This window comes from Scyliorhinus canicula, chromosome 6 (genome assembly GCF_902713615.1).
Source record: "Scyliorhinus canicula chromosome 6, sScyCan1.1, whole genome shotgun sequence".
Lineage (NCBI taxonomy): Eukaryota > Metazoa > Chordata > Chondrichthyes > Carcharhiniformes > Scyliorhinidae > Scyliorhinus > Scyliorhinus canicula.
This window is the reverse complement of record NC_052151.1, coordinates 133,036,437-133,062,227: the sequence shown is the minus strand read 5'-3', so window position 1 is coordinate 133,062,227 and position 25,791 is coordinate 133,036,437. Positions and strand designations below refer to the sequence as shown.

At 43.4% G+C, this 25,791-nt stretch overlaps 1 protein-coding gene across 11 annotated transcripts in view; it reads left to right on the top strand.

Annotated features, from left to right (window-relative positions):
* The window catches only part of LOC119967508 (pumilio homolog 2-like), a 123,947-nt gene that overhangs the window by 60,927 nt on the left and 37,229 nt on the right, over positions 1–25,791 (top strand). For 8 of the 11 annotated variants that reach the window (XM_038800172.1, XM_038800166.1, XM_038800171.1 and 5 more), the window contains 5 exons: positions 9,361–9,454; positions 13,980–14,105; positions 16,267–16,412; positions 16,703–16,838; positions 19,437–19,577. In XM_038800172.1, the coding sequence (XP_038656100.1) occupies positions 9,361–9,454; positions 13,980–14,105; positions 16,267–16,412; positions 16,703–16,838; positions 19,437–19,577 (643 nt within the window). The remainder of the gene's footprint in view (positions 1–9,360; positions 9,455–13,979; positions 14,106–16,266; positions 16,413–16,702; positions 16,839–19,436; positions 19,578–25,791) is intronic. The other 3 variants (XM_038800165.1, XM_038800170.1, XM_038800168.1) reach the window with 1 other exon arrangement.

Sequence of the window (25,791 nt, the reverse complement as noted above, 5' to 3'; positions counted from 1 at the left end):
CAGTTAGTAAAATCTCGAATGCCCTTCCAGAAAAGGTAGTGGAAACAGATTCAGTAGTAACTTTCCAAGGGGAATTGGATTAACAATTGAAAGGAATATATTTACAGGACTATGGGTTAAAAGCAAAGGATTAGGATTTGTTTTATTGTGACGTGTACCGAGGTACAATGAAACGTATTGTTCTGCGTACAGTCCAGACAGATCATTCCATACATGAAAAAAAAGGACATACATAAATAGACAATGTAAATACATAGGCACAGGCAATGGGTGAGCATGCGGAGTGTAGTACTACTCAGCAGAGAAGATGTATGAAGAGATTAGTTCAGTCCATAAGAGAGTCATTCAGGACCCTGGAAACACGGGGCAGAAGCTGTTTTTTAACCTGTTGGTGCGTGTTCCCAGACTTTTGTATCTCCTTCCCGAGTGCAGAAGTTGGAAGAGTGATAAACCTGGGTGGGAGGCATCGTTGATTATGCTACCCGCTTTCCCAAGGCAGCAGCAGGTATAGACGGTCAATGGATGGGAAGCGGGTTCACATGATGGACTGGGTGGACTATGTTCCCGACTCTAGTTTCATACGGTCTTGGGTCAAGCAGTTGCCATACCAGTCTGTGATGCTGCCAGTTAGGATGCTTTCTAGGGTGCACCTGCAAAAATTGGCAAGAGTCAATGTGGACATGCTGAATTTCCATAGTTTCCTGAGGAAGTAAAAATGCTGTTGTGCTTTCATGGTCGTAGCAGTTGACATGGGTGGACCAGGACAGATTGTTGGTGTTGTGCACACCTAGGAATTTGAAGCTGTCAACCATCTCCATCTCGGCACAATAGACAATGACCAGCTCTTAGTTTTTGTGACATTGAGGGAGATTGTTGTCGTTTCACCACGCCACAAGGTTCTTTATCTGCTTCCTGTAGTCTGACTCATCGTTCGAGATCCAACCCAGTAAGGCTGTGTTGTTAGCAAACCTCAGTGGAATTCATTGGATAGCTCTTTCAAAGAATTAAATGGCCTCCTGTGTTACATTTCATGGAATCATATAAACAAAAGCAGAACAATTTTAATAATCTTGCCAGTATTGAATTTGTTTAATTTCATTTCATCACATTTCATTGCAGATCTTGGAATGTACAGTGCAGAAAGTGGCCAATTCGGCCCATCATAGTCCCTACACAAGTGAAATTGTAACTTAATTTGTGATAAGTGGGGTTTTCAGTAACTTACCAACTTTTGTGTTGCTGTTGAAATTATTTTTTCAGCATTACTGGGCGTTTCTCAATGCTTTTCTCTTTGACCAATATGCATTTACTTCCCAATGGCACTTTTTTTTCCCTCTGGTTTCTTCCTCCCTTATGCATCTTTATTCATGCTCTGTTCTCGCCATTATGTTGGTTTTTTTCTGGTATGCTTCAATTTTGGCTTCATCTTGTAGAGCTCTTACAATTTCAAATTGTATAGCTAATAATCATAGACTGAACTCCGTGACATTGACAATCGGAAGACTTACACCATTACCAGTATCAACTAGCTACCAGTGTTACCTTTGTGTAAGTGTAGGATACAAGACTGAGAATCAAGTTTTATGTTTTAAATTGATTGCACACAAGAATAGCAATGGATTGCAAAAATGAAACTGTTCCAGGTGGGTTAGCGTAACTCACAGCAAGGTTGTTCAGCCACAGCAGGCTGATCAAAATCTCTAAAATTTAACGATTGATTAACATTTCAGATATAACCTATTACCAAAATACAATGGAATACACACAAAACACTAGACCGTAAGACATAAGAGCAGAAGTAGGCCTTTCAGCCCATTGAGTCTTCACCATTCATGACATCATGACTGTTTTGTTACCCTCAACTCCACTTTCCTGCCTTCCCTTGATTTCCTTTCTGCTCAAAAATCTATCTATCTCAATCTTGAACATTCTTCTTTTTAAAAAAAATTTTTTTTAAATTTAGATTATCCAATTATTTTTTCCAATTAAGGGGGCAATTTAGCTTGGCCAATCCACCTACTCTGCACATTTTTGGGTTGTGGGGGCGAAACCCACGCAGACACTGGGAGAATGTGCAAACTCCACACGGACAGTGACCCAGAGCCGGGATCGAACCTGGGACCTCAGCGCCGTGAGGCGGTTGTGCTAACCACTAGGCCACCGTGCTGCCCTATCTTGAACATTCTTAACGATCCAACCTCTACAGCCCTCTGCGGTTAATAATTTCACAGATTCACTATCCTCTGAGAGAAGAAATCCCTTCTCATCTCTGTCTTAAATGAGCGGCCTCTTACTCTAAGATTATGCCCACTGGTCCTAGACTTGCCCACAACCTCTCAGCAGTTACCCTGTCAAACTTCCCGACAATCCTATGTGTCCCATTATGATCACACCAGCACTGACTGACGCCACCTTCAAAAGGTGGAGGCAGGACGGGGGGGGACTGACAGTCAGGGACCTATACACGGACGACAGGATCGCAACACTGGACGAACTGACAGAGAAATTTTGGCTAGCCGGGGAGAACGAGCTACGGTACCTGCAGCTCATAAACTTCTTACAAAAGGAGACAAGGACGTACCCACAACCGCCACGACAGACACTACTGGAAGACCTACTGGACGCAAGTATCCTGGAGAAAGGGAACTGTAGCGACATATATGACCGACTGGTAGAAAGGGACGACACCGTACTGGACGCAACAAGAATGAAATGGGCGGACGACCTGGGGATTGAGATAGGGTGGGGACTCTGGAGCGAAGCACTGCATAGGGTCAACTCCTCCTCCACGTGCGCAAGGCTCAGCCTGACGCAACTAAAAGTGGTACATAGAGCCCACTTAACAAGAAACCTTATGAGTAGGTTCTTCCCGGAGGTGGAGGACAGATGTGAACGGTGCCAAAGAGGCCCGGCCAACCACGCCCACATGTTCTGGTCTTGCCCCAGACTTGTGGAGGACTGGACAGCCTTCTTTGAGGCTATGTCCAAAGTGGTGGGGGTGAGGGTGGAGCCATGCCCGATAGTGGCGGTCTTCGGGGTTTCAGACCAGCCAGATCTATTCCTGGGGAGGAGGGCGGACGCCCTTGCCTTAGCCTCCCTGATCGCCCGCCATAGAATCCTGTTTGGCTGGCGGTCAGCACCACCGCCCAGAGCTGCAGACTGGCTGTCCGACCTCTCGGAATCTCTCCAAATGGAGAAAATCAAATTCGCCATCCGAGGGTCAGACGACGGCTTCCACAGAACATGGGAGCCATTCATGCAATTGTTCCGGGACCTGTTTGTGGCCAACGAACAAGAGGAAGAATAGTCGGGTGGCCAAGAATCAGGGGAAAATGGACGGGAATCGGGGGAAGGTAGCCGGGGGGGGGGGGGGGGGGGGGGGGGGCTACGGGTTTGTTATGGGGGTTTGATGGCTAGCTAAGGCCCAAAACCAAACTGTAAATAAATGCCTATAAACATGTGCCTCGGCCATATTGGGGAATGTTAAATATGTATGCCGGCTAAAGGGGGCGGCCACAGTTGTTATTATGAAGATGCTTACCTGTTAATATACATGTTAATTTTTGCGTGTTTTTTTTCTAATAATTTGTCATTTTGTTGGATATAAAATATGAAAACTCAATAAAAAACATTTTTAAAAAAAATGATCGCCCCTGATTTTTCTAAAATCCAATGAGTACAGGCCCAACCTACTCAACCTTTCCTCATAAGAAAGTACTTCCATAGCTGGGATCAACCTAGTGAACGTTCTCTGAACTGCCCAATATATCTTTCCTTAAATCAGGGGACCAAAACTCTTCACAGTATTCCAAGTGTGGTCTAACTAGTGCCTTCTATAGTTTTTGCAAGACTTCCCTATTGTTATGCTCTATCCTTTTGAAATAAAGGCGAACATTCCATCTGCCTTCCCTATTAACTGCTGAACTTGCATGCTAACTTTTTTTGAATAATGCACGAGGACCCCCAAATCCCTCTGTGCTGCAGTCTTTCTCCATTTTAAATGACATTCAGCTCCTTTTATTCTTCCTATCACCGTGCATAACTTCATATTTTCCTACATTATATTTCACCTGCTACGTTTTTGCCCACTCACTTAATCTGTCCATTTCCCTCTGTAGCCATCCTCACCACTTGTCTTTCCACCTATCTTTATGTCATCCACTAACTTATCAATAGTACATTCACTTCCCTTGTCCAAGTCATTAATATATATTGTAAATAATTGTGGCCTCAGCCCTGTGGCTTTCCACTAGTTAAGGTTACCAACTCTCTGTCTTCTATTAGTTAACTCTATCCATGCTAATATACTATCCTGAATACCATGGGCTCTTATCTTTTGAAGTCGACTTTTGTGCAGTACCATTTCAAATTCTTTGTGGAAATCCAAGTATATTACAGTTCCCTTTATTATTCTGCCTGTTACCACCTCAAAGAATTCTAATAAATTTGTCAGACATGGTTTCCCCTTCATGAAGTTATGCTGACTCTGCGAAAATGTTAAGAGTCCGTTATAAAGGTGTAATAGCAGAGCATTTCAAAATACATTATACAATTAAGCAATGACAGATGTTAAGCTAACTGGCCTACAGTTACCTGCTTTTTGGCTCCCTTTTTCAATAGGGATTACACAGGCAGTTTTCCAATCCTTTGGGACTTTTCCAGAATTTAAGGATTTATGGAAGATTACTACCAGTGCATCCACTATCTGTAGTTACTTTCTTTAATATCTTGGGATGCAATCAGTCAGGTTGGGTGGGGGGGGAGAATTATTGGCCTTTAACCCCTTTAGTTTCCCTACTGATTATTGTATTTATTTCCTCCCCAATTTTGCCCCTTGATTGTTTAGTATTTTTGGAAAGTTATTTGTGTTTTCCACGTGAAGACTGAAGCAAAGTGTTTATTTGACTCTTCTGTCATTTCCTGGTTTCCTATTATTATTTCCCCAGTCTCGTTATCTGAGGGGCCTCTGTTCACTTTGGCCCCTCTCTTCCTTTTTATATATTCAAAGAAGCTCTTACTGTCCTTTTTTTGATTACTTGCTAATCTACCCTCAAAGTTTATCTTCTCCCTCTTTGTTACTTTTTTGGTCATCTGTTAGTTTTTAGTACTTTCCCAATCATCTGACATACCACTAATCTTTTCCACATTATATGTTTCTTTTCTTTAAATTTTAGCCCTACCTTTGATTCCTTCGTCCTCACTGGGATATATCATTGTCGCCGTTATTCTTTAGATGGCTTTGGCCTTTCTTCAACACGTTCTTTCAGATTTTTCTTTCTCTGTTAAAATTGCTATTTTTCCTGATGTGTCCAAAATCTAACCTTAACCCTCTGGAATAAAATTCCTGTAAGGAAAATGACAAAAGTCACAATTTGATGGTTTTGCAAATTATATATGCGAGCTACAATAGTAATTTTCAGTGACTGTATTTATCAAAACATGAAATTGGTCAAGCAGTCATTTTTTGGAGTTATCAGCTAAGTCACAGATTTGGTGCAGGGAAGATTAAGTGGGTGAATTTAAAGTTATTTTTTCAGGAAGAAAGGAACTTTAATGTGCAAGTTGGGAAAGGAAATAAGATACTGGTGCTGATTGAAATTTAAAAAAATTATTCAAACAGCTGTTTTCCATGGGTGGAATTGTAACAGCCCTTGAGTGGGGAGGACAGAAAAATGCTGAAGAAGTTTCCCTGCAGTGGAATGGACACACCTCCACCTTCTGCTGAACAGAGACAGGCAGCTAATTTGAATGATGAATTGCCTAATTAAGGCAATTTCTCAGGGCAGCTGGCATTTTGCCAGTGGCAGAGCAGCTCCCTGTCGCTTAGGAAGACCACCAACTGTTTGAAGGTGGCTTCCCAGCAATTTCCCAAGGAGCCAGAGGTCCCAATGCTTGTTTAATTCACATAAAAATTATATTTGTTGCAACACCCTGGGCTGGTGCGTAGTCAATTCCAGTCCCAACACAAGTGAATTAATCAATAATTCAGAGATCTTTGGCCCTTGACTGATCCAACAACTTAGGTGCACCAGATTTGTAAGTGAAAACCAGCAAATGTTTATTTATAACATAAATAGAGATAAGATATGCAATAATTATTATAGAATGATGGCCAGCTAATCTTCTACTCCCTCCTTTTACCATCCCACCCCCTATGCAAACACACACACACACAGGGAGGGATAAAAATAATATGAATTAAAATGTGAAATGAAAGATGAGTGTGTTGCATCCAATGTCAAAGTCGATTTTGCAGCAGGCTGTCCTCCCAGGATGCAGAGTGATTGTAACCACTATTTGGATTGCTAACGAGGATCTTGCGGCAGCAGCATTCAGTCAGAACCCCCATGCTTTTATTAGCTTCGACCTTCACTCAAAAGAATAGCCTCAGGCTGGTTTTATTCTGAAGACTCTCAATCTCACTTTCTCCCCAGCTTCTGCCTGTGATTCAAACTTAACTGGTTTTCAGACTCCCTAGAATGTTCCCTAGTTTTACTGAGGAAAAACAAGTATCAGAGAAGCAGCTTCCCTGAGAATTTAGAGGGGTTAACTTTTCAGGGAAAGAAACCTAAAGGTTTCTAGCTCTGCCTTCAGGAATTAAACATACACAGGCTGGATAGAGAGGAAAAGTTGTCTGGATCCATTTTTTGAGAGATCTCCAGCATAGGTCTTAATCTGCTGCTGATTTTTTTAAGCAGCTGGCTGGATTAGATTTCTATGCAGTTTAATCTGACTGTGCAGGAAAGATCTTTATTTTGGATCTTTAGCAGGAATCCATTAGATGAGAGAGACGGACAGAGAGAGAGATGGTCAGAGAGAGGGAGGGAGAGACGGACAGGGGGAGAGAGAGACGGACAGGGGGAGAGAGAGACGGACAGGGGGAGAGAGAGAGACGGACGGGGGAGAGAGAGAGACGGACAGGGGGAGAGAGAGAGAGACGGACAGGGGGGAGAGAGAGAGACGGACAGAGGGGAGAGAGAGAGACGGACAGGGGGAGAGAGAGAGAGACGGACAGGGGGAGAGAGAGAGAGACGGACAGGGGGAGAGAGAGAGAGAGACGGACAGGGGGGAGAGAGAGAGACGGACAGGGGGAGAGAGAGAGAGACGGACAGGGGGGAGAGAGAGAGACGGACAGGGGGAGAGAGAGACGGACAGGGGGACAGAGAGAGAGACGGACAGGGGGAGAGAGAGAGACGGACGGGGGAGAGAGAGAGACGGACGGGGGAGAGAGAGAGACGGACGGGGGAGAGAGAGAGACGGACAGGGGGAGAGAGAGAGACGGGGACGGGCGAGAGAGAGAGAGAGAGAGACGGACAGGGGAGAGAGAGAGAGAGAGACGGACGGGGGAGAGAGAGAGAGAGAGACGGACGGGGGAGAGAGAGAGAGAGAGACGGACGGAGAGAGAGAGACGGACGGAGAGAGAGAGACGGACGGAGAGAGAGAGACGGACGGAGAGAGAGAGAGACGGACGGAGAGAGAGAGAGACGGACGGAGAGAGAGAGACGGACGGAGAGAGAGAGAGAGACGGGCGGGGGGAGAGAGAGAGAGACGGACGGAGAGAGAGAGAGACGGACGGAGAGAGAGAGAGACGGACGGGGGGAGAGAGAGAGAGAGAGACGGACGGGGGGAGAGACGGACGGGGGGGGGAGAGAGACGGACAGGGGGGGAGGGAGAGAGACGGACAGGGGGGAGGGAGAGAGACGGACGGGGGGGAGAGAGAGACGGACAGGGGGGGAGAGAGAGAGAGACGGACAGGGGGGGAGAGAGAGAGACGGACAGGGGGGGGAGAGAGAGAGACGGACAGGGGGGGAGAGAGAGAGACGGACAGGGGGGGAGAGAGAGAAACGGACAGGGGGGGAGAGAGAGAGACGGACAGGGGGAGAGAGAGAGAGACGGACGGGGAGAGAGAGAGAGACGGACAGGGGGAGAGAGAGAGAGAGACGGACAGGGGGAGAGAGAGAGAGACGGACAGGGGGAGAGAGAGAAATCGGAGCTGTGACCCTCCAGCTTCTGATCAAAACTAAACTGAAAGCAAAAGGAACCCCTGCTTGTCCTACAGAATATTCCAGAGCAGTCAGCACCAATCAGCATTGAGCATCAGCAAAGGCCCAGCAATCATTGGCTGCCAGCCAAGTCCATCAAGAGGTGTCATCACTGATGTCGGACCAAACAGCACATACTGCTGGAGTTTCCTAAAATTAACGGTGCAGTTCATCTTAAAGGCATAGGACCCATTACTTGTCCATGTACAAAAAATGGAAATGGCAAAATAACAGAAATTAAAAACAAAAAACAATGGGCAGACATGAATTAACAAGAGGATCCTTACACATTTTAATGCTCATCCTTTCAAGGGTGCTTCAAAATGTTACCTTTGCTGCTTTGACAGTGGCCATCTCTCCGTGGTTGTGTCCCCCACCTACCAGTTTCTAATTAGTTTCCTCTGCCAGTAATGTAGTGGGGGGTTGTCCCTTGCCCTGTCAACCTTAAAACCACCCCAGCTTCCACAGCTGTGGCAAAATCATACACAATAAAGATAATTCTGAGAGAGTTTATTAACAGCAAGGCAACAATAATGATTAAAATGTATAACATGATAGCCAAAATCGCTGTCCATTAGGGTACATTTCTGTATTATGCAAGAATATCAGAGTTCAATCTACTTGGGAAGTTTCATATGGTCTTCCAATTATAAATTTTAATTGGATTGTTTTCTTTGATTGAAAATACAGGGTTGTTTGGGGTTGGATTGTGCACATTATCAAATGTCTTGCAGTTCTATATAAAATTTCATGCAGGTAGTTGAAAAATAAATGAGGTTCCAATTGTAATATTCTTGGGTGAATAATGGTTTAACTCTGATAGTATTTTGTACTATATAATTTTTAATGTGTTAAATTCAGTTTGGCACTGAATTTAAAACTATAGAGAAAGTGGGTGAAAATAGTAACTGACTGAAATTTTCGAGGCATGCCTCACGCAAAAGCTGCTTCTGAGAGTCATCTGTTCTTTCTTGCTTTCGAATTAATGACTGAAGCCTGACTGGAACGGAGTATAACCTTCCCTCTTTTTCTCCCCTGCCTCCCAAATACTGACGTGCAAACCATGTAGCACCTTGGCTGAACTGTGCCTGTAATGCTCTTTGTGACTAGCTTATCCTTTTCTCGTTAACTATACTGGATGCTTTTTTTATTAGATACTTGCACTTTGATGAGTTAGTTTTGGATGGTGATTGGAATTTACCTTCACCCTCCTTCCACTGTGGTTCAGTTACATGCCATTCGTGAAGAACCAGTAAGAGAAAATGTAGGAGTATTTTTCTGTGGATCTCTACATTCAGTTTATTTTTGTGCACTGCAGCTCTTCCAACGGCAAAATGCACTTACAGTACAACAGCTGACTGCAGCCCAACAGCAGCAGTATGCATTGGCAGCAGCCCAGCAGCCACATATCGGTAAGAACAAAGAATAAGTTGTTCAGTCAGGTAAAACAAAATTAACGGTGAATACGTTCCCTTAGTGAAACCAAGTCTGAAAATAATAAATTTATTTTGATTTGTTTAGCTGATTCTGACAGTTTAAAAACTTGGTTGATATTAATCTGCTTGTTTTTCTGCAATGTAAAACTGCAATAAAAAAATGCACCACCCTCTTAGTACACTTAATAGACCAAGAATTTCATCATAATAATTGAGAAACACACTTGTGGTTTAAAAATGCAAGGATAACACAGTTTCAGTAGTTTGGCAAAGACATCATGATTTAAATAAAAGTATTGCTATGTTTGTTGAAAGTAAACAAAATGACTGTTTTTCCCATTACTTACACTAGCAATTTGTACTCCTATCAGAAATACAATTTCAACATTTGCAGATAACTCCAAATTGGGAGGTGTAGTTAATACAGAGAATGTGGATGGATACAAGAAGACATGAGTAAACTGCAGAATGGGCATGTAATTGGCAAATTCATGTCAATGCAGTTGAGAGTGAGATGGTGCACTTGGATAGAAAGAATAATAAGACTACATACTGCTTGCATAATCTAAATGAGGCAGAAGAGTAAAGGGGTTTAGAGTATGGACACAAATTGCTAAAAGCAGGATCGATAAAGCCACTGAGGAGAAAAAAAAGCACTGCTTTTCATTTCTAAATGGATAGAAGAAAAGATATTGTGGTTAACTTCTATAAAACCTTGATTAGACTGCACTTGGAATACTGCGTATGTGATGTGGGACATTGGTGAAGGAGCAGAAAATATTCACTAGAAAGATACCAGAACTAAGAGGTTACAACCATCAGAAAAGATTGAACGGGAGAGAGCTTTGTTTTCTAGAAATTAGAAGGCCACAAGGTTTCCTGATGGAGAAGATAATATTCATGATCATGATAGAAACCTGGCTGGTGTGTGAAGACTCATTTATGGTTATACTCACCACCACATTCCCTATCCAAACTGCTGCAATGACAGTATGGTTCTTATCACCACATCACCCTTTGGCCTTCCCCACGAATCTTCTGGCAGCTTCTTCTTTAAGCATCTTTTGTTCCATCCCTCTCTGATTTAAAATCCTCATTCTCTACCTACCTGCTAAGCCTATGACAGCCAAAGATAGCTTCACTGCCTTCATCACTAAGCCTCTGGACAGTAAGAAGCCTTATAACACCAAGTTAAAGTCCAACATGTTTGTTTCAAACACTAGCTTTCGGAGCGCAGCTCCTTCCTCAGGTGAATGAAGAGGTTTGTAACAAACCTCTTCATTCACCTGAGGAAGGAGCTCCGCTCTGAAAGCTGGTGTTTGAAACAAACATGTTGGACTTTAACCTGGTGTTGTAAGACTTCTTACTGTGCTCACCCCAGTCCAACGCCGGCATCTCTACATTAAGCCTCTGGACTGAGTGATTTCTCACTATTTGTGATTTCAACTTCCATCTCAACTCAGTGTGCTGTCTCCTCCTCACCATATTAAGTGGCCTTATGTCTATCATAGGTAAGGTTGTCGACAATCACTTGTCACTTTCCATCTGTATTCCTTTTCTCAGCTCGCTTCCCATAGACAAATCTTTGCCTTAACTCACTGACAACTGCATTTTCAATTAATGACGGTCTATTTTTCTTATTTCGGGAGCTACCAATCTACTCACCCTTATCTTTGCACTCACTTTTCCTCATTATAACTATTACTATCTTTCCTACCCTGATCGTTCGTCTGGTCTGTTCCATCCCACATGAAAGAAAATCTCTATTTTCACTTTTGGCTATTTTTGTCTTATCAGCCTGAAAGCTCAAACAAAATGCTGTTGTATTATATTTGAATTGTCCCTCTTCTCTGCTTCTTAAGTCCATAGAATTTGATCTTGAACATTTATGGTCGTTTAGCCGTTCATGAACTAATCTGGCTGGACCACAAATCCTATCTGGCCTTGCGCTCCTCTGCCAAAACTGCTCATTATTCCAGCACCGTGGAATGCAAAGATATTCCCAGGGTTCCCCTCTCCATTAGAAACCCTTTTCTTGAACTTCTTGCCGCAAGTCCGCCTCCTCATCTCCAACATCCGCATTGTCCAAACATCTCATGTCTTTGTCACTCAGTTTATGTTCTTTACCATAGTCCATCAGACCACCCTTTCCCCAACATTCCCCTGGTCCTCTCATTAACTTGGAACTTGCATATTTCTATGGTTTCTCTCATGTGCTTCTAAGCTCATCTTGTCCATGAGATCCACCTCCCACTTCCTTGATTTATTCCCACTTGTGGCGAGTAGCAAAATTGCATCTAAGTGGAATGTAGGTACGGAATATGCTGATCGATTATATGAAGAGTGGAATGAGATTCATGTGGCGCATAAGCGGCAGCTTTGATCATGTTGACTATATAATCTTTCTGTGATTTTGACTTGTCACAGCGTTTTTGGAAAGCAGCAAAAATAAGCAATTTGTGAATTATAGAAATTAGTATAGCTGACTATCTTGGTGTAAAATCGCCAATGCTGTTTGTTTCCTTGTTTTCAAATAAAATGTCTTAGTCACTACAGCAAAACAGTATCTCAGAGAATTGAAATAATACAGTATTTTCAAACTCGTGGCTCAACTTATTTGTTCAACCTCCACGCAACATGCGGCTGAGGAAGTTGTTGCGGAGTGGATTAGATATTGCCCATTGTTCTTTTAAAATAATTTTGCCTGAATGGTTACGTGGTCCGTCATAAAGGCTCTGCTGTAGACTTGTCCTCCCTTATAGTCTTCTCCATCTCCGCAACCTCATTAGCAGCATTTCTGTTCCATAGCGCACGAAGAAAAGTTGCATTTGCTTTTTTTATATAAGAAACCAGCCTAAAGGCTCAAACAAAATGCTGTTGAAATGTATTTGAGTTGTCTTGGTTTAATGAATTGTTTTCCTTTAAGGTTCTATATAGTTTCACCATCCCAATATCGAACCTCCTGACACCAGCCGTAATTAGTTCAGTAAATCGGCAGCTTCTTAAACAAGTGTTACTTGTGCTTTCATGTTGCCAACTCTCATGAAAACTTGGCTGCCTTTCATCATGCGTGGTTACTCAAAATCTGGAACAATTTGGTCAGAGCACTTGATCTGTTGGAAGGAGATGCTAGTCTCCTGACTATGGCGTCTCAAATTGTCAAAGATATTGTGAGTACTGGTTTTGTACAATACCCAGTCACCTTCAATCAGAATACAAAAGAAACTAATCTGGTGATATAGGCCAGACCACTCTCTAAAGGATGCCTCAGTTGAGCCATACACTCTCTGGTTATGTGGACAAGAAGAACACATCAAACAGGGGAATCCCTCTTCAATAACCTGCTCTGGGATTATGCATTAGTTATTTCTGATTTCAGCCTCAGTCTAAATCTACTGGCAGTTCAAGTATGTCTGCATTTTTAATCATAGATATCATATTGGTACTTCGATGGCTTTGCTTCCATCAACATAACTCAAATTCTATTGTCCCTGTGCACCACAACCAACATCCTGTTTGATACACGTGGATTTTAAACTCATGAAGGACAGTAGTAGGTAATCCAATCTTGTATAATTTGTTCCTAAAATTGAGATTTGAGTGATCATTAGTTGCATATATTTCCATATGTTAGAACCGTTATCCCCAAAAAGATGAAATACCTGGAACATCTGTGGTAACTCTTCGTAGCTTTCAAATTGGTAGGTAGTTCTTCTCCCTACAAGTATTACCCTGAAATTGATTATGGAAACGGCATATTCTCGGTAGGAAATGTGATTTCATTTCACAGCAAGTAAGATTATAAATTGAAGATTGTGGTATTGTAATTCCTCATTGTCTTGCCAGTAGATATTGTTACCAGTGCACTTTTTAATTACTTATACTTTATTTGCAGAGTAGGACTACTACATGTCATTTTTATATGTTTCAACAGCTAATGAAAGAAAGTTAATTACATTATTGAAAAGGGAAAAATTGTCATTCTTTAATTTTTTCCGCTTGTAAATCATTCATTTAATTGCATGAGAAGAGTTGCAGTGAGCATTTCATTTCACCCTCTGCAATCCATCCTACACTTCCACTCTGGCACCTGTTGATTTCCAAATTGAGTCCCCTTTTTTCCCCTCAGCCAAATATAAATTTCATCGTCACTGTGAACTGGATGCCTGGAGATGTACGAAAGATCCTTCAGTAGACTTTCTCCCTCCATTTTATTTTTTGCTAACATCTGTTAGCTTGCTGTCTCTCTTGTTGACCACACTAAAATTTGGAACTTGACCAAATAGAATATGATACTGTGCCATTTTTAGCTAAACAAACTTTTACATAATTTAGTCAAATGAAGAATATTGAATTCAGACCCTGTATTGTTTTGCAAAATTACTTAACTTTTTGAGGAGAGATGGTCAGAAGAAGGGAAAAGTGAGGAAGTAGTGCACGTGAATGAAATTTGTGGATAATTGCAGTGGAATTAATCTTTGATGCTTTTTATCTTGAACAGCAGGTGTGTTTTCTGCAGGCCTTGCTCCAGCTGCCTTTATGCCAAACCCATACATTATCAGTACAGCTCCACCAGGCACAGATCCATATACTGCAGCAGGACTGGCTGCAGCAGCTACTTTAGCAGGTGATCAAACAGATAACCGTATTAAAAGACTAAAGAAACTGTATAGGCCTGTTGGATCAAGGCTACACCTGATTTGCCATTAAAGCATAACAGGCCAGAAGGTATCAGATTTAATTCATGATGTTCAATTAACTGTTCTGAGCATTGACAGTGGTAAAAAGCGCAAATTGACATCATTAGTCTGGGTTAAAGTGGAAAAAAAATGAGTAGGGTGTTTTGCCATTTTCATTCATTGTTCAGCGAGGATGGGAATGAGTGGAGAGCGGCTGGAGTCTGGTACAGAGAGGGCGTGGTTAAGTAATGGCTTACTTTGGAAGCAGCAATGAAGTGCAGGCATGGTAGACAGCACCCCACGCACTCATGAATATAGAGTGGTGCTCCAAACTGGCAATACTGTAATAATATCAGTATTGATGACACCTCCAGATCCTCTCCTCTCTGTTATAAAGTAGTTATTAAATAAAAATTACTGCTCCAACTTTTATGATACTCTTGGGGCTTCACTTAATGTTCATATAGGGCTCTGTTGGCTGCACATCTGGTTTGTGATGCAGAGCAAGGCCTACAGTGTGGATTCAATTCCTGTACTGGCTAAGGTTATTCATGAGGTGTGACGATCCTCAGGTTAAATCACCACCTTACAGCTCTCCCTGTCAAATGGGAAAGCAGCCAATGGTCATACATAGAAACACTATAAAAAATAGAAGCAGGAGGAGGCCATTCGGCCCTTTGAACCTGCTCCACCATTCATTATGATCATGGCTAATCATCCAAGTTTAATATCCTGATCCCACCGTCCCCCATAACCCTTTAGCCCCAAGAGCTATATCTAATTCCTCCTTCAAATTATACAACATTTTGGCCTCAACTACTTTCTGGGATAGTGATTTGCACCAATTCACCACTCTGGGTTAAAATATTTCTCATCACCTCAGTCCTACAAGGTTTATCCCTTATCCTCAAACTATGACTCATAGGTCTGGACGACACCACCACCGGGAACATTCTTTCTGAATCTACAGTCTAATCCTGTTAGAATTTTGTAAATTTCCATGAGATTAGATTAAATTTAGATTTATTGTCGCATGTCCCAAGGTACAGTGAAAAGTATTGTTCTGCGTACAGTCCAGACAGATCGTTCCATACATGAAAAATATAGACATCGGGTGTAGGATACGAAGTGAAGTACTATACAGTAGAGAAGATGCATGGAAAGATCAGTTCAGTCCAGAAGAGGGTCATTTAGGAGTCTGGTAAGAAGCGGGAAAAAGCTGTTTTTGAATCTGTTAGTGTGTGCTCGCAGACCTTTTGTATCTTCTGCCTGATGGAAGAGGTTGGATAGAGGGGAGGGGTCTTTGATTATGCTGCCTGCTTTCCCCAGGCAGTGGGAGGTGTAGACCGAGTCAATGGATGGGAGACGGGTTTGTGTGATGGACTGGGCTGTGTTCCCGACTCTCTGTAGTTTTTTACAACCTTGGGCCGAGCAGTTGCCATACCAAGCTGTGATGCAGCCAGATAAGATGCTTTTTATGAACAGGGAGGAAAAGAGGGAAAAGGACCGAGTAAGGGCAGAAAGTTTTGTTTTTAGTTCGGGCATCATGTTCGGCACAGGCGTGGAGGGCTGAAGGGCTTGTTTCTGTGCTGTACTTTTCTATGTTCCTGTTCTCTATGGAAAAAAGTTTTTTTTTTTTTAAATCTCTCTCGCTGTGACCCTCATAACCTAGGAATAGAGACTGGCAATCAATTATAAGTGGCTAAAATGTATATTGTCCTAATTCATACTTTCTTAAATTTATTAGAATATGTGCCAGTGTCCCCTCTCCTGGGCCAAAATATAACGTGGGTACTTGAATCACATTGTAGCTAGATCCATTTTTCATATGTAAATTGAAGCAGAGTTTGCTGCATAGTGATCAGGAGTGGGAACTCAAACAATTTTCTCTCCTTCCCTCAGGGACGCTGATGTTTTAGGCTACCTCATCTGGGGTTTGCTAAGAAGTCAGACCTGGGATCTCCCTGGTTTAGTTACTCACTGGGCAAGCTCATTAAATTTAGTTAGAGGCCTCCATTTGAATTTATGAACAAGGTAATTCTAATCAAGCTACTAAGCTGGATAAAGAACAACAACAATTGCTGATTTACCACTGTGTTTTTGTGCCAGGGCCCACAGTTGTCCCACCTCAGTACTATGGAGTTCCATGGAGTGTGTACCCAGCCAATCTGTTCCAACAGCAAACAGCTGCGCCAGCCGCAAACAATACTGCCAACCAGCAGACTGCAGCACAGTCGCAGCAAGGGCAACAACAAGTATGTGATACTAATTGAAATTCAATGGATAGTTCATCCTTGTGTTAAATAAATGGCTTCAAAAGACATATATAAATATTTTATTGAATTCTTCATGCGATCAAATTTACTTAGAGTTTTGGGTAACTTACTCGTTGACTTTGGATGTTGGTTATGCTTTTAATGGAATGCCATCTTGTCTTTAGAGCAAGTCCTGTTCTGGTATTTTTATAAACTCAAGATGAGTATAAATTTGATGAACTGCTGTATATCATGATTGTAGTAAAACTTACATTGTTACATACTCTTAGGTGCTGCGAGCTGGAAATCAACGTCCACTCACTCCAAGTCAGAGTCAGCAGGGTCAACAAGCTGACTCACTGGCAGCAGCTGCTGCTGCCAATCCAGCTCTTGCGTTTAGCCAAGGTCTGGCTACAGGAATGCCAGGTATACAAGTTGATTGTGTTTACTATTTGACAGTCCAGTCATTTGATACATTGCAGTACTTTTCTCCCTCCCTACCTTCAGTGACCCATGCAATTTCCTAGACGCTGCAAGATCTCCACTCCTTCACCCAATTAGTCTTTCCTTATATTAGTGTTGGTAGGCTAATTGGCTGTGGAAGGCAATACAGCCTCCCTCCCCTGAAAGTTACATCCTCCACTGTTTTTAACATTTGACAGCAGGAATTAGAGCTCCAATACATTGTGAGTTCTTGCAGCCTCATTGTTACCCTGATGGATATAGGCCAGTCTATCACGGGAATTGAATTTTTCTGGCTCTGAATTACAGTAGATTTCCTGTCATAGCATGAGAAGATAGGAAAGCAAACCCTGAAAAAAATGGTTCAACCTAACAAGCTAGGGGCGGCACGGTAGCACAGTGATTAGCACTGTTACTTCACAGCGCCAGGGACCTGGGTTCGATTCCCGGCTTGGTCACTGTCTGCGGAGTCGGCATGTTCTCCCCGTGTCTGCCTGGATTTCCTCTGCTCCGGTTTCCTCCCACAAGTCCTAAACGTGCTTGTTAGGTGAATTGGACATTATAAATTCTCCCTCAGGCATCCAAGGTGGATTGGACATGCTAAATTGTCCTTAAGTGTCCAAAAGCGTTAGGAGGAGTTATTGGGTTACAGGGACAGGGTGGAAGTGAGGGCTTAAAGTGGGTCGCTGCAGACTCGATGGGCCGAATGGCCTCCTTCTGCACGGTATGTTCTATGACTAAGGGATTTTCATAGAACTTCATTGCAGTGTTAATATAAGCCTACTTGTGACACCAATAAAGATTATTATTATTCTTTCAGTGATTGGGTAATCCAATCTAGTCATGGGCTTCTATCCTATTCACTTAGTATGCAGGTCAAAAGTTCATCAAAATTTCATCCTGCACCCCTTGCTAAAAATAATTAAAACTAAACTTCAGAATACCAGTTCAGAGCAAAATGCTAACCACTAGCTATGTTTATTTAAAAAAAGGGCCTTGTGGTGCTGCTGGACCTTTTGCCAATCACCTTAAATCTGTGTCCTCTAGTTCTTGACCCTTCTATCAATGGAGGAAAATTCTCTCTCTGCTCTGTCAAGACCACTCATGATTTTGAGCACCTTTCATTAAATCTCTTTTCAACCTTCCCCAAAGGGAATAGCCTCAGCTTCTCTGCCCCATCCATTTGTCTGAATTCCTTCATCTCTGGAATCATTTACATAAATCTTTTCCGCACCCTCTCTAAAGTCTTTGTGTCTTTCCTAAAGTGTGGTGTCCAGAACTGGACACAGTGCGTCAGTTGAAGTGTTTTATGCTTAGTAGCAACTCTGAAAACAACCAAGATGCTGTTCATTCTGTATGTACAAAATACTGCACTAGAAAATTTGGTTTGCTGGCAATTCTGATGTCAACGATAACATAAGTGCAAAACTAACTTGCTATCAGAGATACCCATGCATTTACCCACCAGAAAACTGGATAACACTATGGGGCACGGACAAGGGAGTGGGGCTATCTGACTGCTTTTGCAGTGCTGGTATGGACATGATGGGTCAAATGACTTCCATTTGGTGTTTTCAAGTTTCAAAATCAGATAAAGATTGAGGAATTATCTGTAAATTTACTTTGTTTTTGTTTTTAATTTAGAAAAAGCTATTGACTATAAAGCTGTTCAGTTTAAAGATTTTACTGAAGGTGACTATGGGAAAGTCAAATAATTCTTGCTGAAGTGTAGTCATGACCTCTTTAGAATGTATTTTTGTTAACTATTGAAATTTCTTTTGCATGTAATGTCTTTCTTGCAAGCAGACAGCAATTGAAATTAGACAACCAAGCAATAGCTGTTTCAACCAAACCTACATTATACTGTGGTGAAGTTTTAAATCTAATTTAAGGAGGAAAGTAGCAGGGATTTTCTGAGAAAATAAGTTGACAACAAAAGTTGTGTTTTCCGTTTTTGGAGTAATGGGGCTTGTCCTGTTGGTAGTAATAATCATTTTATTCTGTCACTTTAGATGGGCAGAGATAATGTTTTCGTCCCTTTGTTAGTCAGTTTGTCTGTTTATCCGCAAACAATATATCTCAAAAACTAATGGACAGATTTCAACGAAACTTGTCACAGGATTTGGTCCAGAGAAGAACTGATTAAATTTTGATGAAAATGTGGTTTCAGATTCTGGAATTTAAAAAATTTATTAACACTGGGCAATAGAGAGAGTTGACTTATTTTTTAAATGATGTGGGTTATTTTATTTAGAATGGAGTGGTTTGTCAAAATGCGAGCAGTGGTTTCAAAGCAGGTTGTCGGATGTCGGTTGACCTGAAGCCGCCTCCTGAGAGATGGGAAGTTATCAATAAAAAGATTAAATTGTTTCAGCTTTGTAGTTGCAGAGCATGAACCAGATTAGGAAAAACCTCAAGGAAGAGCTGTGTAATTGTAATTCTGTTGAGGTAAGTCCTATACTGAGTGCCCTCTTGTTCTGTGTTCATTTTAGGGAAGGAGAGGGGATATTGTTGCATAACACCATAATGCAGATTTAACTTGTGTTTATTTATTTTGCTTAGGTTATCAAGTCTTAGCTCCAGCTGCCTACTATGACCAAACTGGTGCCTTAGTGGTGGGCCCTGGAACAAGGACTGGATTAGGGACACCAGTTAGGCTGGTGTCAACACCTGTTATCATCAGCTCTGCAGCAGCACAAGCTGGTAAGTTTTGATGAAAACATTGAGTACTAATAATTCCGTATTTTTAAATGAAGCTTTCACATCCAACCGAATATTGCTAATGCTCCATTGGAAGAAAATAATCTCGGAACACGATGCAATAAAATCCCTCAAATTTATTCAATATAAAATGTTGTTGTGCGTGCTCTGTGTGAATAGTGAGCATCTCCAGAAATGCATCATAATGATGCATTGGTTCAGCCATCTTTGGTATTGGTTGCTGAAACTACATGCTCTATCATTGCTAACAAATCCATTTAAAAAAATATATATATTTTTATTCTTTTTCACATTTTCTTCAGATTTACACCCACCAACAAACAATAAGCAGCAATGAATAAAATGTCAATCACCTTATCAACAACACCAATTGCATCCTCCCACCAAACCCCCCCTCAAAACAACAGCCCGCATGTTAACATAAACAAAAAGGAATCTTAATCACCCATAGTCACCATTAACATATACAGCTCTCTTCCCCCCAACCCCCATCCCCACCCCAATGTTCACACACATCTTCTCCTCCCTCAAATAGCCGGCTCATCCTCGTCCTTGAGGTATGCTCTATATACACCTTCAGCTGTATCAGCCCCAACCTCGTGCACGAGGTGGAGGCATTCACTCTCCGAAGCACCTCACACCAGAACCCCTCCTCCAACTCTTTCTCCTACTTTGCTTTGATCCCTTCTAGCAGTGCCTTATCCTCTTCCAAAATAACCCTGTAAACCGTCGACACTACCCCCTTCTCCAGTCCCCCTGTCGTCAGCACATCTTCCAGCAATGGGAATCAACCCCTCTGACCCAGCTCCGCACCTTCTCCACATAATACATCAGGTTTGAAAGACCCAAACCTCCTGCCTGCCTTCCCTCTGCAGCAGCACCTTTCTACCTCTGGCCATCTTCCCTCCCCATATGAACGAAGTAATCATTCCTTCAATCTGTCTTAAAAAAAAATGCCTTTGGCAGGAAAATCAGCAGGCATTGGAAAATAAACAAAAATCACGGCAGCACGTTCATTTTAACTGCCTGTACCCCACTCGCCAGTGACAGAGGGAGACCATCCCACCTTGCCAGATCAGCTTTCACCCTCCCCACCAAACTAGAAATGTTGCACCTACAGAGCTCCCCCAATCCCGAGCAACCTGCACCCCCAGATAGCTAAAGTGAGTCCCTGCCCTACGGAATGGCAGGCCACCCCACGGCCGAGACATCATAAAATACTCACTTTTGTCTAGATTAAATGTTTACCCCGAGAAAGACCCGAACACCCGAAGCAGCACCAATATTTCCCGTATTGACACACTTGGTTCTGACACGTATAACATCAAGTCATTGGCATACAAGGACACCCTATGTTCAACACCCCCCCCCCCCCCCCCTCCCCCCAGACTACCTGCCAGGACCTTCGCCAATACCTTTGCGTCCACGTTTAAAAGTGATAGAGGCCTATACGACCCACACTCCGTTGAATCCCTTTCTTTTTTAAGCAACAGGGAAATCGATGCCTGTCCAAAGTTTGTGGTAATACCCCCTTCCCTATCACTTCCTCAAACATCCCCACCCTCAGGGGTGCCAACTTATCCTTGAAGTTTTTATAATGTTCCAACGGCAACCCATCCGGCCCTGCCACCTTCCCGACTGCATCGTCCCAATCGCATATTTTATCTCTTGCTCCACAATCGCCGCTTCTAATGTAGCCCTGTCCCTCTCCACTAACCTCGGGTAACTCCAGCCCATCGAGAAATTTCTGCATCTCCTGGTCTCCTCCAGGTGGATCTGGCCTGTACAACCTCTCATGGAATCCTTAAAGACCTTGTTGATCTGATCCGGAGCCACCACCAACTTCCCTGCCCTGTCCCGCACCTGGATAATTTCCCTTGCCGCCGCCTCCCTCTGAAGCTGACCCACTAACATACCTTTGTGTCCAGGTTCATAAACTGCACCCCTTGCTTGCCTCAATTGGCGCACCCCCTTCCTGGTACAAAGCTCGCCTGTAGTTCCTTCCTCTTTTCCAACTTCGTTGGATCCCTATCTTCTGCATAACTCCTATCTACCTCCAACATCTCATCAATTACCCTCTAATGCTCCAATCTCTCCTCTTTGTCCACCCTGGCCTTAAACAACATCAACTCACCCCTCACCACCACCTCCCAGACAACTGCCTTCAATGCGAAAAGTGCAGAGGATACTGGAAGTCTGCAGAGGGATTTGGATAGGTTAAGTGAATGGGCTAGGATCTGGCAGATGGAATACAATGTTGACAAATGTGAGGTTATCCATTTTGGTAGGAATAACAGCAAACGGGATTATTATTTAACCGATAAAATATTAAAGCATGTCGCTGTGCAGAGAGACTTGTGTGTGCTAGTGCATGAGTCACAGAAAGTTGGTTTACAGGTGCAACAGGTGATTAAGAAGGCAAATGGAATTTTGACCTTCATTGCTAGAGGGATGGAGTTTAAGACTAGGGAGGTTATGTTGCAATTGTATAAGGTGTTAGTGAGGCCACACCTGGAGTATTGTGTTCAGTTTTGGTCTCCTTACTTGAGAAAGGACGTACTGGCACTGGAGGGTGTGCAGAGGAGATTCACTAGGTTAATCCCAGAGCTGAAGGGGTTGGATTATGAGGAGAGGTTGAGTAGACTGGGACTGTACTCGTTGGAATTTAGAAGGATGAGGGGGGATCTTATAGAAACATTTAAAATTATGAAGGGAATAGATAGGATAGATGCGGGCAGGTTGTTTCCACTGGCGGGTGAAAGCAGAACTAGGGAACATAGCCTCAAAATAAGGGGAAGTAGATTTAGGTCTGAGTTTAGGAGGAACTTCTTCACCCAAAGGGTTGTGAATCTATGGAATTCCTTGCCCAGTGAAGCAGTTGAGGCTCCTTCATTACATGTTTTTAAGGTAAAGATAGATAGTTTTTTGAAGAATAAAGGGATTAAGGGTTATGGTGTTCGGGCCGGAAAGTGGAGCTGAGTCCACAAAAGATCAGACATGATCTCATTGAATGGCGGAGCAGGCTCGAGGGGCCAGATGGCCTACTCCTGCTTCTTGTTCTTATGTTCTTATGTACAGTTGAAACCTACACATTCCTCAATCTTTCAATTTTTTTCGCAGAACCCTCGGTCCCCTAACAGTCCCACATCTAATTTCCACCCCGGCCTCTGTGCTCTCCCCTTCTCCAGTACCATATCCACCCAATGCGGAGCATGATCTGATATTGCAATTGCCGAGTACTCCGACCCCTTAACCCCAGCCAGCAGAGTCTGCCCCACCACCCGCGATCAGTTCGTGTGAGTCCAAGTTGGGGATGGCCCCACACACCTTCACGAATCCCATATCATCCCAAGTGAGACCATATACACTTAACCTCCCCTCTCAATCACATATCTACCCCCCTGATCTGCAACCACCTTCTCCACCTGGAACCGTATCCTTTGGCTGACCATTACCGCCATCTCTCGAGCCCATCCGTCATATCCAGAGTGAAACACCTGGCTAACCCAACCCTTTTAAGTCTCACCTGGTCCTTCACCCTCAAATGAGTCTACTGCAGCATTGCTACATCGGCCTTCAAGCTTTTAAGATGCGCAAACACCCATGACCTCTTGACTGGATCTCCCAACCCCCTCACGCTCCACGTAACTACCTTAACTGGGGGGTCTCAACCCCCCCACCTTCTTATTCACCATCATAATTCCACAGGGCCCTGCCCCATGAGCCTGACCCGCCCCTATCCATTGTTAACATCGAACCCCCTCTCTCCTAGAATCCCCCTATACTTCCTCTCGAAAAAACCTCACCCAGTACCGAAACCCCCCTCCCCATGCTCGCGTTGTAGGCCAATCGAAACCTGCTAACGAGGCTCCAATGTCCGCAGCCCTCCTCTTACCTCACCTCCGCTCACTAGCCGACTTTGGTTAGCTAGTGCAGGTGGTTCCCCCCCAACCCCCAATTCATTCCGTCCCCTCTCACCTAGTCTCAGAAGAAATAGAAAAACAATCCAACCCATAAAACTCAATAAAGTAACATCTAACCGTCGCACCAAAGAATGCCAATCAAACCAAACAAAAGCTTAAACTCTATAACAACGTGAAGTCACACTGAAATCGTTGGTGGGGGAGGCAATTGCCTTGGTGTGGGTAGCTGTGGCAAAGACATTGGCTGACGTGAAAGAGCAAGGTGAGAAGGTGAAGGAAGTTGAGGAGGCTATGTCGCAGCACAGCGACCAGCTCGCCTCAATGGGGGACCAGCTGCAGAGGGTGGTGGTGAAGTCAAGTAAGTTACAATACAGATCAATGACAAGAAAGTCATAACATTTATACATTTTCCAGCTCCCCAATCACAGTCCACAACCTCTCTTCCAGCTCCACTCTTCACTTCTCTCCCAAACCTTCTGCATTCACGTGCGCCTCAGCTGCCTCCACCGTTTCAAAATAAAAATCTCTGGTGTTGTACGTTGCTCTCAGCTTCGTCGGGTACACCATACCAAATTGCACCCCACTGTTGTACAGTGTCGCCTTTACTCGGCCGAATGTCGCTCGTCTCTTCGCCAACTCCACCGTCAAGTCTTGGTATATCCGAACTCCAGCACCAGCCCACTGCACCTCCCACTTCTGTTTCACCCAGCTTAACGGCCTCTCCTTCACGTGGTATTCATGGAAGCAGATAATTACTGCTCTTGATGGCTTATTTGGGTTTTGGCCTTAACGACCGATGAGCTCGTTCCAGTTCATACGGGGAGAGGTCCTCTCCCACCCCCATCAACTCCGCCAGCATCTTAGCCCATTCGGGCCAGCCCACAATTCTCAGATTGTGCTGCCTCGAGTCGCTCTCCAAATCTTCAAGCTTTACTCGAAGCCCTCTGTTGGCCTCCACCACCCTCTACAGCTCATCCCCCATCGAGGTGAGCTGGTCGCTGTCCTGCGACATGGCCTCCTCCACTTCCTTCACCTTCTCACCTTGCTCTCTCACCTGAGCCAATGTCTTTGCTATGGCTACCCTCACCGGGGCAATTGCCTCCTCCTCCAACGATTTCAGTGTGATTGCCATCTCCTTCCTCCAAGTTCTTCGCAAACTGCTTCTCCAGCTCCACAGCCATCACCTCGGTCATCTTTTCCACTCTAAGCAGTGCGGCCCAGCCTCTGCCATCTTGTGCTTTTGCTGGTCCTCTTACTCGATGGCGAACCCTTGTTTCCTCCCTTCTTGACAGCTGCTCCTCGTATCCTTTTCGCATCCTTTAGCGACTTATTGTCTTTCTTTCTTCAATCCTCCAAAAACTACCCCCGGGACTGGACTTCAGACCTCTTAAAAAGACAAGTGGGAACCACCCAACGTGCGACATCCCCTCTACATGCCGCCACCGGAAGTCGCTAACAAATCCATTTAACCTTTGTGTTCACTTAGCAAGCTCGTGCCACTTTGCATTGACTATACAGCCAACCCAGGACATTTAAGTTGCCAATGCTACGTTATACCTTCATTGGCAGGACTTCTATTATGGCCCATAGCAGTTGCTCATCTTTCTTCACAATTCAGGTAGACATTTATATTGAGATTCAGCTAAAAGTGATTTAAGTCAGCACTTCATTATCTTTTAAAGGAAGCCTGAGGTGCCAATCATGCCACTTTTAGCAATATGCTCAGCCATTAATAGTGTATCCTTAATACTTAAATTGAAATGGCCGACCTTCAACTTCAGTACCAATGATGACAACCTGCAGCAGCTCCAGTGTTGCCTGATACGGAAAAACCTTTCCAGCCAATAAGGTTCCTGAACTGTAGTCACTATCATAATGTGAGAAATGTGGCAGCCAAGATATGCATGGCAAGCAGCTGAAACCTCAAATGAGATTATGACCAGTTAATCTCTTTTGATTGATGGCTAAATACTGCCCAGGATACTGGAAAAAATGCTCCTCCTCTTTGGAGAGTGCCATGGGATCTTTTACATCTGCCTCAGAGGACACTTCTGACAATGCAGCACGTCCCAAGACTAGTAAAGGTGCCATTTTTAATTTAGTTGTTACCTGATAGAATATTTTCAGGATTTCACTAATTGTCTTCTATGTGTATTACTGCAATAATTAGCAGAGCTAGTCTGTTTCAAGCTATCATTCTCACTGCTAGGCTTTTCAACTCCGCAGGATCAAAATCTACAACATTATAGGGACCAAAGATATGTTTTGTTTTC